We start from the raw sequence: 20,729 nt of genomic DNA on the forward strand, positions 1-20,729 counted from the left end.
CCAAGGTCCCTTCCAACTCTGTTCTGTTCTTCTATTCTATTCTAATCAAGGAGAGAACCAACCTAGAACTAAGGAGAAATTTCCTGACAGTGAGAACAATTAATCAGTGGAACAGAAGTTTCCTCCAGAAGTTGTAAGTGTTCCATCAATGGAGGCTTTTAAGAAGAGACTGGACAACCACTTGTCTGAAATGGTAAAGGGTCTCCTGCTTGAGCAGGGGGGTTGGGCTAGAAGACCTCCAAGGTCCCTTCCAACTCTGTTATTCTATTATTCTGTTACAATAACTCCAAAAATTGCAGCTGTTAAAATCGCAGGTGGACCATTTTGATTTCCCCCTGACAGTTACTTTTAACGGAGGGGATTAAATCCATTAATTGCCATCAAATATTTAACCTATAATCAGCTTTGGCCCCTGAAGACCAAAGTAAGCAAACAAAATTATTCCACAAAAGAATTTAAACCAAGGGGATTGGGGAGGGGGGAGAGGAATAGACTTCCTAGCATTAGGGTCTGCAGGCAGAATACATTCTTTGTTCCAGAGTTTTAAGCCGTTAAATATTTGCTTTACCTGAATAGAAGGTTTTCCATCATTGTCAGCTTCTGTTTCAGGTTCTCGATCTGCTCGTAGAGTTTCATCCCTTCCGCCACGCAGACGTTGTCTTTTTCAGAGTCGGAATCGCAGGCCGAGAGGTTGTTCCTCAGGACTTGGAACTTGCGGTAGAGTTCCTCGCACTGAGAAAGGCGGCTGTGATAGTCGGACACCAGAGCTGGTGAGACACGGTCTCCATGATGTAATACCTAGAAGGGGAAGCGATTGGAAGATGGAATGATATTTACGCTGCAAATATTCCTGACGTCTTGTGCAGCAACCTGAATTTAAAAAGCTACTGTCAGGGTTCCGACCGATGCCCTCGTTAAATCATGAGCCTCGAGCCAAGCTTCAAAGAAATCCCGTTATTATTAGGAGCTTCTTCATGTCGGCCCGGACCAAGTGAAGCCAACTCTGACCTCACTTAAATTGCGCCTGGCTCTGATCCTGTTCCCCCCCCCCAAGGTGTGTCATCAGTCACATTCCCCAAGGAAGCAATTTCATGGGTTCTATAAGTCACTCCCTCCGGCCATTGTGGATAACCACAGAGATGGCCTTGACATGATGGCTGGAATGTGCTTTTGTTTTTCACTGAAGTGCGATTCCTCTGCAGCTGCGAGGCTCGGTTCCCATCCCAGTTGCTTATGGCAACTCGAGAGCAGGTCCAGAATGCTTTGCGAACTGATATCTATACGTTTATTTATTTATTTGTATCTCCCCTTCGTTGCTTTTACAAATAACCCAAGGAAGCCATCATCCCACCATCTCCTGGTGATTGACCCAAAGTCACCCAGCCCAGTTTTCACGACTAAGGCAGAACTAGAACTCCCTGACTCCTGGTGATTGGGTCCAGTGACGCAGTCATTTGCTAAGTGACTGGGGCAGAGGTGGGTTGCTGCTGGTTCAGCCCGGATCGGACGAACCAGTAGTAGCAGCGGTGGGAGGCTCTGTCCACCCAGCCGGATGCTTCTGCACATACACACAAGTGTCGCGCACGCAACCCCGCACCCAAACAAATAGTAAAAAATTTGGCAACCCACTACTGGACTGGGGAGGGAGGGAGGGAGGAGGGGGTTGCTAGTCTCTGCATCTCATTCAGATAAAAAAAACCCAGTCCTCTTGGGGCTAATAGTTTGACAGATTACTTAAGCAGTTGATTAGAACCCTCTGTCAGGCCTGCAATTATATTCCTTTTTGAATTTTGGCCTGTCACACTGTCTCTTATTATGCTGTTTCATTAGTATAGTTGATGGGAGGGGGGAATAGACAGGAGTAGGATTGTGGAATGTATTGTTTATCTTTTCTAGAAGCCAAGGTCATCTTTTGTTCTCCGCACTTTTCATTCATTCATTCATTTATTTCATTTGTATGCCGCCCTTTTCCCCGAAGGGGACTCAGGGCGGCTCACAAGTTGAGCAAGGGAAGGGGGATACAAACAGTTTAACACCAACACAAAACAATACATAATTTAAAAGCACAACAATCATACCATTCGAGATAGGGGCAACGGTTGTTTAGCCCAGGCCTGTCGGAACAGCCAGGTTTTAAGGGCTTTGTGGAAGGCCTGGAGGGTGGTGAGGGTGCGAATCTCCACGGGGAGATCTGATCGGAAGCAGCTGGGTGTGGATGCCAGCGTGGAAGAAGAAGATTGGACCAGGTGATGGATTGTGGGTGTGGGGACAAGATCATGAACTTTTAACTCGGTGGAATTCTGATGTCATTTCTAGTATTGGGATTCCATAGCATAATGCCAAGATGTCTGATTTATTAAATTGGAACTTTAAGGATAGTTTTGCCTTGGTCTCTGATTTAATTCTACATCATACTTGGAAGGCTGACACCCTCCCAGCAGATGCTGCCTGAAACTGACGAGATTTTAATCGTTTCACACTGCAGGCTTGTATTGTTGTGGTTGCAAATGGGAGCCTGGTTTGGAAAAGGAATATTCCGTTACCATTTATTATCCTTGCATTTGTCACTATCCGAGGCAGCCGATAAACAAGGACTTCCCGCATTTCACACATCTGCGCCAGACTGCAAGACCCAGAGAGAGAGCCTCTGCTTTCAAAAGCAATTAGGCCAATTCATGGGGAAAAACAATCGTAAGGGTTCCTCATTAAGCGTGCGAGCTAATGCAACCTCCGTGTTCTGAGCCAGTGCACCTTTGCACACCCGGGCCTTCCAGCAGCCCAGGATTGTAGATCAGAAGTGGACAACCTGTAGCCTCTGGCTGGATTTCAAAAGCTCGTTGCAATCAATTAGCGCCGAGCTTTTGCCAAAAGCAACGTGTCTTTTTTGCAGTGGTACACTTGCCTAAAGGTAGGAGAGGAACATATTCCACAAAAACAGAAGGACCGAGTACAAATTGCTGCTGTGCAATGTTTGGGAGAGAGGGAGGGAAGGGAGGAGAGAGAAGAAGGGGGTAAGAGAGCATGAGAAAGAGAGAGAGACAAAGGAAGAGAAGAGAAAGAGAGAGAGAAAGGAAGAGAAAGTGAGGGAGAGAAAGGAGAGGGGAAAGAGAGAGGGGAGAGAGGAAAGAGAGAGGAAAAGAGAGAGGGAGAAAGAGAAAAGAGAGAGGAGGAGAGAGAGAGAAGAGAGAGGAAAGAGAGAGAGGCAAGAGAGAGAGAGAGAGAGAGAGAGAGAGAAAAGAGAGAAAATGAAAGAAAGAGAGAAGGAAAGGAGAGGGGGAAGAGAAAGGGAAAGAGAGGAGCAGAAAGAGAGAGGAAGAGAAAGAGAGAAAGAGAAAGGGAGAGAGATAGAGGAGAGAGAAAGAGAAAAAGAAAGAAAGAGAGAAGGAAAGGATGAGGGAGAGGGGAAGAGAAAGAGAAAAAGAGAGAGGAAGAAAAGGAAGGAAGAGAGAAAGGAAGAGAGAGAGGGAAGAGAGAAGGGAGAGGGGAAAGAGAGAGGGGGAAGAGAGGAAAAGAGAGAGGAAAAAGAGAGAGGAAAAGAGAGAGAGAAGAAAGAGAAAAGAGAGAAAGGAAAAGAGAGAGAGAGAAAGAGAGAAAAAGAGAAGGAAAGGAGGAGAGGGGAAGAGAAAGAGAAAAAGAGAGAGGAAGAGAGGAAGGAAGAGAGAAAGGAAGAGAGGGGGAAGAGAGAGAGGGGAGAGAGAGTGAGAGGAGGACTGGAGAGAGAGGAAGAGAGAAGAGAAAGGTGGGAGAGAGAGAGAGAGAGAAAGGAGAATGGAGGGGGACATATTTCCTCTTTACCACCGTTTACCCACAATAAATATCTTTTGTGTCAATTGCAGGGAAAGGCAATTGCCTTCAGATCTGCTTTGCCAACAAATCCAATGCATCTCAATTTCTTCTGCAGTGGAAGGAGACAAGGCTGGCATGATGGAAGGGGAAGAAGGCCTTTTGCGTCAACCATCAAGGTCCTTCTGGAGATTGGCACGGCTTCCCAAGGAAGGCGACAAAATCCATTTCACTTAAGGACCTTGTCAAACCTCCCTCGGCTGGAGGAGAACAGCAGGGATCCCAGGCGTTGCAGGGCCGTTTGGGAAGGGGCGCTGAAGAGGACAGGGTCCCCACTACACCCTCCCCCCCCCAAAAAAAAATTAAGGCTTCTTCTGCAGGGCTGTTGCCAAGCAACAAGCAGGCCAGGCATTTGCTCTGCCCTGCCAAGACGTTTCTCCCTCACATTTTAGGATTCAGTGGAGAAAGACGGGCTGCCGTTCATTTGATTTCGGGATTGGTTCGTTTTTCAGCTTCTTCAAATAAATCACATTGGGGTTTGCACCCTGGGATGCAATCTCTTGCTGCCCACATCCCAGAAGGGAAGAAGGGAAGGGGAAGGAGTGGAGAGGAGTGGAGAGGAAAATAGAAGAAGGAAAGGAAAAGGAAAAGAAGGGAAGGGGAAGGAGTGGAGAGGAGAGGAAAATAGAAGAAGGAAAGGGAAGGGGTGGAGAGGAAAATAGAAGGAAAGGGAAGGAGGGAAGGAGGGAAAGGAAGGAAGGAAGGAAGGAAGGAAGGGAAAGAGAAGGAAAGAAAGATAGAGGAAGGGAAGGGAGATAGAAGACGGGAAGGGAAAGGAAGATAGAGGAAGGGAGCTAGAGAAAGGAAAGGTAGATAGAGGAAAGGGAGATAGAAGAAAGGAACAGAAAAGGAAGGAAAGGAAGATAGGGAAAAGGAAAGAGGAAGGGAAAGGAAAGGAAGATAGAGGAAGGGGAGATAGAAGAAGGGAAGGGAAGGGAGATAGAGGAAGGGAAGGGAGATAGAGAGAAGGGAAGGAAAGGAAAGGAAGATAGAAGGAAGGGAAGGGAGATAGAAGAAAGGGAAGGGAAAGAAGATAGAGGAAAGGAAGGAGGAAAGGAAAGGAGAAAGGAAAGGGAAGGAGAAAGGGAAGGAAAGGAGAAAGGAAAGGAGGAATGGAAGGGAAGGGAAGGAGAAAGAAGGAAAGAAAGGGAAGGAAGATAGAGGAGGGGAAGATGGGAAGGAGAAACAAAAGGAAAGGAAAAGAAGATAGAGGAAGGAGGAGGAAAGCAAAGGAAAGGAGAAAGGGAAAGAAAGGAAAGGAAAGACAAGGAGGAAGGGAAGGAGAAAGAAGGAAAGAGAAGGGAAGGAAGAGCAGATAGAGGAAGGGAAAGATGGGAAGAGAAACAAAGGGAAAGGAAAAAAGAGGAAGGAAGCGAAGGAGAAAGGAAGGGAAGGAAAAAAGAAAGGAAAGGAAGATAGAGGAAGGGAAGGAAGGAAAGGAAGGGAAAGGCTAGGGGGAATGATAGCATGTTCCAATATTTGAAGGGCTGCCACCAAGAAGAGGGGGTCACCTATCCTCCAAAGCACTGAAGGCAGGAAAGAAGCAATGGATGGAAACTAGATAGAAGGAAGGGAAAGGGAAGGAAGGAAGATAGAGGAAGGAAAAGGAAAGGAAGATAGAGGAAGGGAGATAGAGGAAGGGAAGGAAAGGAGATAGAGGAAGGAAAGGAAGATAGAGGAGGAAAAGGTAGAGAAGGAAAAGGAAGGAAGATGGAGAAAGGAAGGAAGATAGAGGAAGGGAGAGAGGAAGGAAGGGAAGGAAAGGAGATAGAAAGGAAAGGAAGATAGAGAAGGAAAGGGTAGAGGAAGGAAAAGGAAAGGAAGATGGAGAAAGGAAAGGAAGATAGAGGAGCAGATAGATGAAGGAAGGGAAAGGAAAGGAGGTAGAGGAAGGGAGATGAGAGGAAGGGAAGGAAAGGAAAGAAAGATAGAGGAAGGGAGATAGAGGAAGGGAAGGGAAAGGAAAGGAGATAGAGGAAGGAAGGAAGATAGAGGAGGAAAAGGAGATAGGGGAAGGAAAAGGAAAGGAAGATGGAGGAAAAAAGATCGAGGAAGGAAGATATAGGAAGGGAAGGGAAAGGAAAGGAGATATAGGAAGGGAAGGGAAATAGAGGAAGGGAAGGAAGATAGAGGAAGGGAAAGGAAAGGAAATCAACCCAACCTGACCAAAGGTTGTGATCTAATTTTAAGCCGCATGTCCAAAGGGGAGCAAACAAACCTCCTCTTTCGGAATGCTGTAAGGATTTTCCAGAGGATTTTGCTCTAATGTTGTGAATATATTCTAACCAAGCTGAATTTCCATGCCTGCAACACGTTTTCATCACCCATTTACAATCAGTTTTTGTGCTGCCATCTAGTGGTAGATGGACGCAATGCCTCAGACAGAGCAAAAAAATATTTAGCCCTGCGGCTTCTCTTTCCAATCGCTGGGTTTTCAGCCCAAAATATCAGTAAAACTATTCAATTCTTGAAACACAGAATGCAGAAAGTGGAGAAGGATTCCTTAAATTCTCCCTGTTGGCTCCACCCACTACTCTCTCCTGCCAACGTAAACTAAACTAAATAGTTTTTTCTGGACAATAGGGGCTGGAAAATTCGTTACTAAGTGGGGCAATCGTTCAGCGAGGCATCACAGGAAGATTTTTCCAGGCAATCTCCAAGAATCAGACGCAATGGAAAGGACTTTCTTTCTTCCTTCCTTCCTTCCTTTCCCCCCTTCCTTCCTTCCTTCCTTCCTTCCTTCCTTTTATCTTTTGATTTCACGTGTAAACCAAGACTGCAGGGTGCTATGAATGACATAAGTGTGAGCTGGTTTATCCATCCTCGGATTGCAATTATGTGAGACAATCACAATGTAACTGCTGTGATGCGAGGACCGGTCATAAGTCCCTTTTTTTCTTATTAATTACTAGCTGATAACCTGTGCTGCCCGGGTATTTATTTATCCCAACCTCCTTCCATGAAGGTCACCGCAATTTCTAATGTTGCATTAGAATGCAACTTATTTCTTGCATTTAAAAAATGCAACATTATTTCTTGCATTAAAGAAATGAAACATTATTTCTTGCATTAAAGAAATGCAACATTTTTCTTGCATTTAAGAAATGCAAAGGGAGGAGGACACTCCTTGGAGTACTGTGAAGCCGTTACCATGGCAACTCCACCGCGCTGTACAGTAGAAGCCATTTTAAGGCAGTACAGTAGAAGCCATTTTAAGGCACAACAGGCTGTATCTTAACAGAACAGACACCCCGAGGGGTGTCTTGCCCCCACATAGTATTTGTCTCCAGAGGGTAAGTCATCTGTGTACCAAGTTTGGTTGAAATTGCTCAAGGCGTTCCAGAGTTATGCTGGAACACCCACACACACACAAATATATACCCCTGGTATGCCCAAATATGGGAGGAAGATCACTACTTCCATTCTCTGTCCTTCGGCTCGTCACAAGAGACCATCCAGACAGAGACCCAATATTTTTTACTGTTGCCTTTTTGTTACATTTGTTATATTTGTGCTGCTAAATAAATAAAGGGAGACTAGTATAGATCTATTCAAGCTATTTAGCTCTCATCAGCTAGCCATACCCTTACTGGGAATTGAGCCTGTGCTGTATTGCCTCTTAGGCAGATGTGTTAACCACTGAGCTACAGAGCTCAACTCCTTATCAGCCAAGCCATGGCTAGCTGATGAGAGTTAAATAGCTTGAAATAGATCTATACTAGTCTCCCTTTATTTATTTATCAGCACAAATATAACAAAAAGGCAACAGTAAAAAATATTGGGTCTCTGGATGGTCTCTTGTGACGAGCCGAAGGACAGAGAATGGAAGTAGTGATCTTCCTCCTATTTGGGCATACCAGGGGTTGTGACTTTAAATATATACCTTTCACCCTGGCTTGGCTGATAAGGAGTCGAGCTCTGTAGCTCAGTGGTTAACACATCTGCCTAAGAGGCAATACAGCACAGGCTCAATTCCCAGTAAGGTATGGCTAGCTGATGAAGCTAAATAGCTTGAAATAGATCTATATTAGTCTCCCTTTATTTATTTATCAGCACAAATATAACATATGTATGTATGTATGTATGTTGTGTGTTACAACCCCTGGTATGCCCAAATATGGGAGGAAGCCCACTGCTTCCACTCTCTGTCCATCGGCTTCGTCACAAGAGACCATCCAACAGAAACCCAATGTTTTTACTGTTGTCTTTGTTACATTTGTGTTGTATTTGTGCTGATAATAAATAAATTATTTAAATTTGTTGTATTTGTGCTCATAAATTATTTATTTATCAGCACAAATACAACACACACACCACACACATACAAACACACACACACATACACACACACACCTTTCTACGGTATTAGATTAGCACTGTCATAACACTGAACAATTGCTAAATGAATGGTCACTAAGTGAGGAGTACCAGTGTTTCTTTTCTCAGCTTCCCCTCTCATTTGCAACCAAGAGCTACCCTTTTCATGACCGACATTCAGTCATTGCTTGCAAGCCAAGCTGGGGGGGTGGGGGGGCTTAGCACTCCACGCCATAGACATAACTCTGTGTAACACGCTGCCTTCCATGCTCCCAGGCTTAAAAAAATAATAATTCCTTCCGCAGGACTTACAAACGCAGACGAGGCTCCACGCATCGGACAAAGTAGTCGAAGTCGTCATCATCTTCTTCATCCCAGCTCCGCCAAATGTGCTTATAGAAAAACCTGCCGATCCAAAAAAAAAAAAAAAAAGTGAGCTAAGAGACTTTGCGTTTCACAAGACAACGGCAGGTGCAAACTATGGATCTGGTTCACATAGCACTTAGACTTACCGTATTTTCGGAGTATAAGACGCAACCTTTTTCCCTCAAAAAAGAGGCTGAAAATCTGGGTATGTCTTAATACAGCATTTTTTGCCTCCCGAAAAAACCTGCCCCCTGTCACCAAAATGCCCGTGCAGAGCCTTTAGGAACCTTGCAGAGTGCTCCTGGGGCTGGGGAGGGCAGAAATGAGCGGAAAATGGGCTGGTTTTTGCATCACCACCATCCCCCTAGCCCCCAGGAGCATTCTACAAGCCTCCTAAAGGCTATTCATGCCCTTTTTTTTGGAAAATAAAATGGGCCCGTTTTTACAAAAAAAAACAGGTTGTTTTTGGGGGGGGCCACCCCCCAGAAGCACTCTACAAGCTTCCTAAAGGTTATTCATGTCCTTTTTTGGGGGGGAAAAAATGGCCAGCTCCATAGTGCTTTTAGCATTCCCTAAGTGCTTTACAGAGTCGGCATTCCCTGCCCCCAACAATCTGGGTCCTCATTTGACCAATCTTGGAAGGATGAAAGGTTCCAGTCAACGTTGAGACCGGTCATATCGAACTGCTGGCAGTGGCATTCCATATTTGTTTAGCAATAGCATTAGCTTATATATTGTCCATAGTACTTTGTAGCCCTCTTTGAGAGGTTTACTATTCACTAAGGCTGCATTACTATTACTATTAGTCTTCTCAAGCGTTCCTATCACACCCATCTCCTCCCAGGTATGACTGCCTGACTATAACTTTTTTACTTGTATCCTTCCGATTTATATTGATATTGTTTCCTGATTGCTTATTTGTAGCCTATGACTATCATTAAGTGTTGCATCTTATGATTCTTGATGAATATTATCTTGTCTTTTATGTACACTGAGAGGATCTGTACCAAAGACAAATTCCTTGTGTGTCCAATCACACTTGGGCAGTAAAGAATTCTATTCTATTCCACTCCATTCCATTCTATTATATTATATTCTCGGTGTCACAATCATTGATCCCTGAGCATGTTGTCACAGAATGCCCCAAGTCCAGCTTGAAACCACATTTGGTGTCCTACAATGTGTAAACCTTTCCCAATTGAGTCTCCATAAGTCCTAATCAGAACAATTCTGGTTTCATCCGAATATTAATTTTTAAATTCTCTGTATCATCCCATGTAAATAGACAGTTTGATCTAGTGGCTAAGGCACCAGACCTGTGAATTCTAGTCCTGTCTTAAACATGAAAGCTGGCTAGGTGACCTTGGGCCAATCACCAGGAGATGGTGAGTTCTAGTCCCACCCTAGGCATGAAAGCTAGTTGGGTGACTTTGGACCATCACTTTCAGTCCAAACAACCCCATAGGATTGTTGTTGTGGGGAAATAGGAAGAGGAAGGAGTATCGTGTAGGTTTGCCATCTTGAGTTATTTTAAAAGGTAAAGGTTCCCCTCGCACATATATGCTAGTCATTCCAGATCTAGGGGGGCAGTGCTCATCTCCATTTCAAAACCAAACAGCTAGCGCTGTCCGAAGACGTCTCCGTGGTCATGTGGCCAGCATGACTCAATGCCGAAGGCACACAGAACTCTGTTACCTTCCCACCAAATGTGGTCCCTATTTTTCTGCTTGCATTTTTACATGCTTTCAAACTAGGTTGGCAGAAGCTGGGACAAGTAACGGGAGCTCACTCCATTACGTGGCCCTGGGATTCGAACCGCTGAAGTGCCGACCTTTCGATCGGCAAGCTCAGCGTCTTAGCCACTGAGCCAGCGCGTCCCCTCTGAGTTATTTATTAGGTAATAAAGGCAGGATAAAAATCTAATAAGGAGGATGAGATGAAATATCACATAAAAACATCTACTTCGAGCCAGTATTTTTCTTGCTTTCGTACAACTCCACCACTCATGTTAAAATGCATCTTCACGTTTTTTACATTCCTGACACAAATGAGAAGATCTTTTATACATCGTAGGCCACTTCTCTGCTGATGTATACCGGTGGCGCGTTCGTCTTATAAAAATTCTCTTTTTAACATTACAAGATCGTGTGAATATCAAAGCTTTTGAATGTCTAATCCTAACCCCGGTAATTTTATCCCGACTTCTGGCTGGGCCAGCTGTCTGCGTTTCTTCGCTTTCCCCTTTCATTTCTTCACCGGTGTTATCTCCGGCTTTCACACTTTCACCCTGCAGCGAAAGTGGAAAATCGCCATTGTAACAGGCTCATTATCTTGTTTCCATATTACTTCCTGTCACTGGCAGGGGGTCCCTCTCACAACTTGGCAAAGAAGTGTGCTCCACTCACAATCCTATTTAAACCACGGAGGGAGGGGGAGTTTGAAACTTTGGCATGGCAAAGTTCCCTTCTTGCAAGCTTCCAAGCCCAACTGAGAAAGGAGCAGATGTGTTCACACAACAGGCTGAACCCAAAACTCGCCAATCCCCTTTTTTGGTTTAGCAACTTGGCGGCGCAGTGGTTAGAATGCAGGATTGCAGGAGGACTCTGCCCACTGCCAGCGGCTCGATCCTGACCAGCTTAAAGTTGACTCAGTCTTCCATCCAGTGGTGAGATTCAGCCAGTTCGCACCTATCCGGGAGAACCGGTTGGTAACTTTCTAAACAGTTCGGAGAACCGGTTATTGTAAGAAATCTTTTGTTTTTTCCCACTTTACAGGGCTATCCTGTAAGGAAGGCAGGAAGGAAAGATTCTGGTGTTGTTTCTAGCCTCATCTTTGTTGCCCTGCTTACAGAAACTGCCTCTCCGGTTGACCCTTAGTACATTGTAACAGCTAAGGCGAAGCGCCCATCGACCTGAGTGATGTTGAGTTGGCCACGCCCACAAGGTCACATGACCACCAAGTCCCACCTACCCTGCTGGTCATTAGGGCAGAGAACCGGTTGTTAAATTATTTGAATCCCACCACTGCTTCCATCCTTCCGAGGTGAGTCAAAGGAGGACCCAGATTGTTGGGGGCCATAGGCTGACTCTGCAAACCGCTTAGAGAAGGCTGCAAAGCACTGTGAAGCGGTATATAAGTCTAAGCGCTATTGCTATTTCAGGCAAACTCTGCCCACTGCTAGGAGTTCGATCCTAACCAGCTCAAGGTTGACTCAGCCTTTCCTCCTTCCGAGGTTGGTAAAATGAGGACCCAGATTGTTGTTGGGTGATAATGATGACTCTGTAAACCACTTAGAGAGGGCTGCAAAGCACCGTGAAGCGGCATATAAGTCTTCTAAGCACTATTGCTAACTTCTGCGACTTCAGCTTGGGTGCCTGGCTCAATTTCCGGCGCAAAAGAAAATCCTGCGGTGACAATTGTATGCCAACTTGTCGCAAGTCACTTTTTTTCAATGCTGTTGCAAACTTGGAAAGCTCAGCGAATAAAATGGCTGTAAGTCAAGGGCACATAGTCCTCTAAGTCCCGACCATAATTGAGCCCAACCTTTCTGTTGTTAAGTGAGACCCTTGTTAAGTGAGTTCTGCCCCACTTTACAACTTCCCTTGCCGCAGTTTTTAGGTGAACCACTGCAGTTGATAAGTTAGTAACAGGGTTGACTCAGCGGAATCTGGCTTGCCCAGATTTGTCAGAAGGTCGCAAAAGGTGACCGCATGGCTCTGGCGGACCCTGCAACCATCATAAATGTGAGTCAGCTGCCAAAAGTCTGAATTCCCGATCACATGACCGGGGGGGGGGGGATGCTGAAAAGATTTTAGGGATGAGAAACGGTCCTAAGACAAAAAGAGCCGAGGTGGCGCAGTGGGTAGGGTGCAGTACTGCAGGCCACTTCAGCTGACTGTTATCTGCAGTTCGGCAGTTCAAATCTCACCGGCTCAAGGTTGACTCAGCCTTCCATCCTTCCGAGGTGGGTGAAATGAGGACCCAGACTGTGGGAGGCGATATGATGACACTGTAAACCGCTTAGAGAGGGTTGAAAGCCCTATGAAGCGGTATACAAGTCTAACTGCTTCTGCTATTGCTATTCTCACTGACATCGTAACTTTGGATGGTCCCTCAACCGACTGTTGTAAGTGGAGGACTATCTGTAGTCAAATATTTGAATCTTAGCATCTCCCCCCCCCCCCCCGAGCCCTAGGCCAGCGCAGTCTACCTGACATGCTCTACTGCAAGGGCCGTCTGGTCGAATTCTCCCGAGTCATCAAACACGACTGACAATTCCTGCAATGGCAGCTGGTACTCCTTTAGTTCCAACAGGGTGCACACCTGCTCGGAGCTGAAGCGCCCCTCTTGCACCCTGCACCGAAAAGGCTGGGAAAGCCGCACCACCGCTTTCAGGGAGGCGTAGTCCATGTCGGCAACCTGGCAGGTGAGGAGAAGAAGAAATTATTTTCTTTCCACCACCACAAACTCGCCCTAAAAGAATGCAAAACCTCATTCGGAACAGCTTTTATCTGTAAGTCGGCAGGGCTAGATGTGAGCAGAAGGGAAAGACGCACTTGGGGAGAAACTGAAGCGCTACGGAGGTGGCAGAACTACAATTCCCAGCAATCCCAGCCAAAGTTATAAGGTGATAGGAATTGCAGCCCGGCAAACGATCAGATCAAATAGGGCCAATGGAGAGTAGGTTTGGCCTGGGGCCATGATGGTGAACCTGTGACCCACCAGGACATAACAGAATTAACCCACCTAGCAGCAGAGCTCACCACGTGGCACAATCAGCTGGGGACATGGCATCACCCAGCAAACCTCAACCAACCTAGGACTCAGGCACCCTGCAAAGTTAGCTGTGTGACCCCTACAACAGCCAATAGAATACATGTTCTTGCACAGGAACAGCAAGCTGAAGTGCAAAGCCCAAGAGAAGGTATAAATCTCTCTCTCTCTTTCTCTCTCTCTCTCTCTCCCTCCCCCCCCCTCTCTCTCCTCTCTCTCTCCCTCCCACCTCTCCCTCTCTCAACTCCATGTGGCCAGCTGCCCAGAATCATGTGCTTGGGGGTTCTGCTTCATCATTAAGCCATCTTTCAATCTCTCTCTCTCTCCCCCTCCCTCCCTCCCTCTCTCCATCCTTCTCTCTCCCTCCCTCCATCCCTCTCTCTCTCTCCCTCCCTCCCTCTGTCTCTCTCTCCTCCTCCATGTAGTCAGCTGCCCAGAATCATGAGCTTGGGGGTTCTGCTTCATCATTAAGCCATCTTTCAATCTCTCCCTCTCTCTCCCTCCCTCTCTCTCCCTCCCTCTCTCTCTCACTCTCTCTCTCTCCCTCCTCCATGTAGTCAGCTGCCCAGAATCATGAGCTTGGGGGTTCTGCTTCACCATTAAGCCATCTTTCAATCTCTCTCTCTCCCTCCCCTCCCTCCCTCTCTCCATCCCTCTCTCTCTTCCTCTCTCTCTCTCTCCCTCTCTCTCTCCCCCTCTCTCCCTCCCTCCCTCCCCTCTCTCTCTCCCTCCCACCCTCTCCCTCTCTCAACTCCATGTGGCCAGCTGCCCAGAATCATGTGCTTGGGGATTCTGCTTCACCATTAAGCCATCTTTCAATATCTCTCTCTCTCTCTCTCTCTCCCTCCCTCCCTCCGTCTCTCTCTCCTCCTCCATGTAGTCAGCTGCCCAGAATCATGAGCTTGGGGGTTCTGCTTCATCATTAAGCCATCTTTCCAATCAGCCTCCATGTTTCCAGCGTCTTTCTCCGGGCTTGGAAGTGAACCAGGTGGATATTGGTTTATTCGACGGTTGGTTTATTCAACTTGTATGCCGCCCTATTCCCGGAGGGACTCATATTTCTTCCAACGCTAGTATTGAAATCCCTCTCTCCAACATGGATTGAAAAAAAAAAAAGGCCAAATATGTACACGGAAAGATGTAGACATGTGCATGCATACAATGTTTTGTCTTCGGCTGTGCGCACGAACATCCCACCTTTGGTGCTTTGGAAATCTTCCAGCACCAACTTGCTTTTCAGATGGGATCCCATCTACCTATTAAAGGTGTTGTTTTTTTCCCCCCTAAATCACCCATTAGCTGCTCTGTGGCTTGAAAGCAGGCAAATAAATATCACGGCGGCTGCGTTAGGCTTACCTCGACCAAGACTTCAAACGCATTAGTGCACCAGATTGCCTGCCATCCGGAGGGTTCAAGGACCTTTTCCAAATACTCGGCTGTAAATTCTTTCACCTCTGAGGCTTTGCAGTCAGCTAAAAATTAAACAACGTGTTTTAGTTAGGCTTTTTGCTTGCGCTGCTGCTGTTCTCACTGTCCTCACCACCATCCTCAGGCTGCAAAGAATGTCATGACACTGTAGCAGCTGTCATCCGTCAGTCTCCATGCAACCACTTTCAATTTCAAAGTTTCCCAAATGTGCTTTAACCTCAACGCGGAAAAAACGAGTTGAAAACAATTGTTTTTTTTAAAAGTTACGGGATTACAGGGACCTAACCAGCGGTGGGTTTCACTTCTTTTTACCACCGGTTCGCCATACGCATGCTCGCTTCGTGCCCGGCCTTCTGCGCATGCACCTTGCTCGCTCACACACTGCCCGCACATGCGCCCGACCTCAAAAACGTGTCTAAATAAAATGCATAGAGCAATCTCTGCTACTGGTTCGTCCAAGCCGAATACCACCTCTGAACCTAACAGCTTTTCTGTAAAAGAGACAGCAGGAGATTTATAGTTGCAGACTTGCAAGATTCTGTTGCTTTTGAGCCTTATAAAATAATAAAAAAATTAGCCTGTCCGGATTATCTGGACAGCTGATACTTCTGCAAAGGGTGGCATACAAATAAATAAAATGACAAAATACAAAGGGGTTCAATTCGTGGATATAAGACTCAGGGTGAGCAATTTTGCATTTCCGGCTTCAGACGAGGAGAGTACATCTTTCTCCTTCAGTCCTGACCAATAATAGAATAATAATAGAACAGTAGAACAGAATAGACTAAAAGAGAAGAGGTTGAGTTGAGTTGTAAGGGACCTTGAAGGCCTTCTAGTCCAACCCGCTGCTTAGGCAGGAAACCAGGGGTGGGTTCATGCCAGTTCTAACCTCTTCTATAGAAGAGGTTCCACAAATCACAGTGCCGTTTAGAACTGGTTCCAGCTCCCTCCCCCCGCCTGTCAGCACATCATCAAGATGAAGAGCGAGAGGAGGAATTCTGGGAGTTGAAGTCCACAAGTCTTAAAGCTGTCAAGTTTGAACACCCCTGGGGTTTTTTTTCTAAAGGGTTAGGGGTGAAAGGGTCTTGTAACTTGACAGCTTTAAGACTTGCGTGCTTCAAATGCCAGAGTTCCTGAGCCAACATGATTGCAGGAGGAATTCTGGGAGTTGAAGTCCACAAGTCTTAAAGCTGCCAAGTTTGAACACCCCTGGGGTTTTTTTTTTCATAAAGGGTTAAGGATGCAAGAGTCTTGTAACTTGACAGCTTTAAGACTTGCGTGCTTCAAATGCCAGAGTTTCTGAGCCAACATTTTGGTTGCTAAGCAAGAGCGTTGTTAAGTGAGTTTCACCACATTTTACAAGTTGGCCATGCCCACCCAGTCACATGACTGCCAAGCTACTCCCACCCGGTCACATGGCTGGCAAGCCACTCCCACAAAGCAGGCCACACCTACAGAAGAGGTTCTAAAAAAAATTGAAACCCACCACTGCAGGGAACCCTATACCGTTTCAGACAAACGGTTATCCAATCCAAGGAATTTTGGGCTCAGCTGTGGTCCTAAGAGATATGAGAGACAGGTGTGTCCAGACCACTGGCAGTGGTGGGTTTCAAAAATTGTTTGAACCTACTCTGTGGGTGTGGCCTCCTTTGTGGGAGTGGCTTGCCACCCATGTGACCGGATGGGAGTGGCTTGCCGCCCATGTGACTGGATATGAAGATGCCGACGACACTTGTCAGAACCACCTTAAATTACCTCTCACACAGCACTGGCATGCATAAGAATATGATGTCAACTTGTTTTTTAAAAGGCATCTTTGGTTTGCGTTAAAACAACTTCAACACACGCAATGTTCTGATTGCACCACAAACGCAATAGTCATCCTTACCTTTCACAGAGGCACTGAGTTTTATAAATAGGAGCATGATAGTGTAGAATAATCATATCCAAGGACCAGTGGTGGGTTTCAAAAAGGTTTGGAACCTCTTCTGTAGGTGTGGCCTGCTTTCCGGGTCCACTGGTGGAATCTCTTCTAACCGGTTTGGTAGATTTGACAAACCGGTTCTACCGAATAGGTGCGAACTGGTAGGAACCCACCTCTGACCACTGGGAATTTAAAATCACTCACCTAACATGTAATCCTGGTAGGTCTTGAATCTCTCATAGAAGAGGAGGTTGTTTGTCTGGAAGGTGTCTGGAAGAAGAGTTTTTGCCTCTGACACGGCCCTTCGCAAAGATGTCCCAGGCCTATCGTGACTCCCATAGTCGCTGCAGCTGCTCTCCTCGCTTCCCTGACTCCCATTATCTTCGTCTAGTAGCAAAGGGAAAAGACATTCACCCCCCTCTTAGCAGGGTTAACCTGTTCATGCAGAATCCTTACATTCCATCAGGACTAGTGTTATTGTTCAGCGACCGCCTCGTTTAAACACCATTCAGAATGACAAGAGCCGAGGTGGCGCAGTGGTTGGGGTGCAGTACTGCAGGCCACTTCAGCTGACTGTTATCTGCAGTTCAGCGGTTCTAATCTCACCGGCTCAAGGTTGACTCAGCCTTCCATCCTTCCGAGGTGGGTGAAATGAGGACCCAGACTGTGGGGGCGATAGGCTGACTCTGTAAACCGCTTAGAGAGGGCTGAAAGCCCTATGAAGCGGTATATAAGTCTAACTGCTATTGCTATTGCTAAGAGTGATGAAAAAAAATAACTTTGCAGCCAATCTTCACAATTCAAACCCTCACAGGTCCATAAAGCAAAGGAAAACTGAAGGAAGATCATAACCACAGTCACAGTTTGACTTAGCAACATATTTAATCAAAAACCCAGCTGCTGGTCCCAGTTATGGTTGCTAAAGGTGATCCATGTGAATTATTACTGTCAGTTTGTGGTAGCGGTTAAGATACCCGGCTAGAAATCAGGAGACCCGAAGTTCCAGTCCCATCTTAGGCTCAAAGCTACTTGGGTAACCTTGGGCCAGTCATTCTTTCTCAGCCCTGGGAAAGAAGCAATGGCAAATCTTGCCAAGAAAAATCCAGTAACTTGTCCAGGCTGTTATCAGGATTCAACATTGAGTTGAAGGCAGCCCCAAAGCTTATTTGTATTATAATACTGTCATGTTATAAATATTATTATGTACACAACATGAAATCATAGCTGACAGTTCTTTACTAGTATCGGTAGTATGCATCTAATTCGTAAAAACCTAGCTTAAAATAATGTATCTTTGTAAGGTATGCACAGATCCTAACAGTGCGGCCTTTTGTAATTGACTGATGGGAATTTTTGAGATTGAGATTGAGATTTGTTTTATTTATATGCCGCCCTATTCCCTACAGGGACTCAGGGCGGCGAACAACTCAAGCAGGAAAGGGAACACACAAATACAAGACAAATATTTAAGATAGCCAACAACCACACCTGTCGAGAGGGGAAGGGAGCTCAGCTCATCAACCCCAGGCCTGCCGACACAGCCAGGTTTTAACGGCTTTTCGGAAGGCCTGGAGAGAGGTGAGGGTCCGAATCTCTGCGGGGAGTTCGTTCCAGAGGGCCGGAGCTGCAACAGAGAAGGGCCTCCCCCGGGTCGTAGCCAGATGGCATTGGCTGGTAGGCGGAACCCGGAGGAGGCCGACCCTGTGCGATCTAATGGGTCTTTGGGAGGTAATTGGCAGTAGGCGGTCTCTAAAGTACCCAGGTCCAATACCATGAAGGGTAACTAGCACCTTGAAGCGTATCCGGAGACCGATTGGAAGCCAGTGCAGCTCGCGGAGGATAGGTGTAACGTGGGTGTATCGAGGTACACCCACAATTGCTCGCGCGGCTGCATTCTGGACAAGTTGAAGTCTCCGAATGCTCTTTTGTCAATGCCCAGTTTTCTAATTGCTCCCCAAGAGTTTTGGGTATAGCACCCGGTGTGCCAGTAATCCCTGAGACCACCGGACCCAATTTATGCCAATATTTCAATTTTGATTTTATTACTTTTTTTCGAAAAGTTTTATTTTTCATTCTCTTACATACAATTTATAAGTATACATTCACATAGTTGTTATTCTTCTTTATATTTGTCATGCTTCTACATTGGTTAGTCCATTGAATAGGTTATAATATACAATTTGGGTTGCTTTATTTACCTTTATCATCTGCCTGTTATAACACCACCTAATTTTCCCTTTCTCTTCTCCCTCCCTCCTTTCTCTACTTCCTGGAAAAATGGAATTGGAATAAAATATGATTTAAAATGGAATTGGAATAAAACACAGTCTAAAATGAAATTGGAACAGAATACAATAATTTAAGATATGGATAAAATATGATAAAATTATATTTCGGCGTCACCCCTGCAATCTACCTCAATCCTTCCCACATATGCAGAATTGAAATTGCTTCAATTTGGCATTGGCAATGCTACAGCCGCATTCGCCTCTTTAAGGAAGTGCCTGTGAAGCCAAAATGACGTGACGATTGCGACCAAGATGAGGATATTTAATGCTTCCATCCGCACAATCTTACTGTACGGCTCGGAATCGTGGACTTTACTTAAAAGCGACCTGAACCTATTAGAGCGATTGCAGCTAAGATGCCTGCGCAACATTCTGCACATAACTCTACGGGACCGGTGGAAAAACGAAACGGTATTGCAGCTGTGTAAAAACCAAACTACAATCGAACTTTACTTAAGAAGACAACGACTTAGGTGGTTTGGACACGTTTGCCGTATGGACAATAGCCGATTACCTTACCGATCGATTAACTCGCTGCGACCGGATGGGTGGAAAATCGCACGAAATGCCCCAAAGAAAACGTGGGATTAAGTCCAAGATTAAGTCCAAGTAAGTCCAAGAAATTGCTTCTATGTTGTAAAGAGAGTGCTGCACAGTTCAACAGGCTGATATATAAGCCTAAATAGCTATTACTATTCCCCAGTTTGCACTTCTGCAGTAAACCACTTCCGAATTTTTTAAACTAAGTGGCTTAAACTGTCCGGAGACAACAACGGTAAAGTGGAATTAAAAGTGGAATTTAGCTGTGAGGTTAGAGAGGGTTGTCCCGAGGTTTGGAAGAGACTCTGGCAGCGAAGAGGGAGGACATGCTTGACAAAATAAAATAAAATAAAAAACATAGTTGGCATACAAACAAGGCAAGCTTTTAAAGCCAGATGAAAGAAATCCATAACCAAAAAAAGTTACTGATGGGCCTGTAAGTACCGCAATGTCCTTTCAAAACAGTATAATACATTGTAACTATTTACAACAGAAAGAAATAGGAAAGAAAGTATGACATGAAATGCTTAATGACCATCAACATCTCCATAAACCATCTTTTAGAGCAAGCTTTCCTAATTTTGGGTTTCTAGTTCTCAGAATTGCTAGGAAATATGGCCCAGGGTGGAATAAGATTGGCCAAAAGATATATTTATTTGTATAGTTTTATTGCTTTTAACCTTATAAACTGCCCAGAGTTGTCTTGTGGCAGAATGAACGGCAAAACAAGATCAAATAATAATAATAATAATAATAATAATAATAATAATAACAACGAATAAGCCTTACCTGAATTAAGATCTTCCGCGATTTCCTGGCTGCTGCTGGCGGCTGGTACGGGCGGCAAGGCGGCTTCTGTTAACTGGTTGTCCTCTCGCTCGGGCTCCGGCTCTGCCACCGGCCAGGTTTCCTTCTCCTCTTCCCCGGTCGCTTCTGCCGCCCCCGCCGCTTCTTCTACGTCCATCCGCGATTCAGCTTCCCCGGCTGACTCCCCTCCGCTCGGCTCTTCCATCGCCGCCGCCGTCGCCGCCCAGCGAACCTTCGTTGTAAATTTCAAACTTCGCGCCCCGACGTCACTCTCGGGGCGGCTGCGATTGGCCCGAAGGAGGGGAAACTCCGGAAGCGTCGGAGCCAATCGGCAGGCAGCAAAAGGGGGTTATTGAGAGGGGTTGCCCAGTTCCATAGGGGCGGAGCTTGAGGGAGATGAAAGGGGAGAGGCGGCAACTTTGAACTTGGGGAAGGGAAACTGA

The 20,729-nt window shown here is 45.9% G+C and overlaps 1 protein-coding gene across 1 annotated transcript in view; it reads right to left on the minus strand.

Moving 5' to 3' along the window:
* SHCBP1 (SHC binding and spindle associated 1) overlaps positions 1-20,505 on the minus strand; it is a 42,018-nt gene extending 21,513 nt beyond the window's left edge. Inside the window, 7 exon segments of the mRNA XM_032230906.1 lie at positions 569-798; positions 2,409-2,414; positions 8,469-8,565; positions 12,737-12,945; positions 14,656-14,771; positions 16,856-17,038; positions 20,269-20,505. Coding sequence (XP_032086797.1) covers positions 569-798; positions 2,409-2,414; positions 8,469-8,565; positions 12,737-12,945; positions 14,656-14,771; positions 16,856-17,038; positions 20,269-20,491 — 1,064 coding nt within the window. The 5' untranslated portion in view covers positions 20,492-20,505.
* Positions 20,506-20,729: the final 224 nt, after the last annotated feature.

Source organism: Thamnophis elegans, chromosome 14 (assembly GCF_009769535.1).
Source record: "Thamnophis elegans isolate rThaEle1 chromosome 14, rThaEle1.pri, whole genome shotgun sequence".
Taxonomy (NCBI): domain Eukaryota; kingdom Metazoa; phylum Chordata; class Lepidosauria; order Squamata; family Colubridae; genus Thamnophis; species Thamnophis elegans.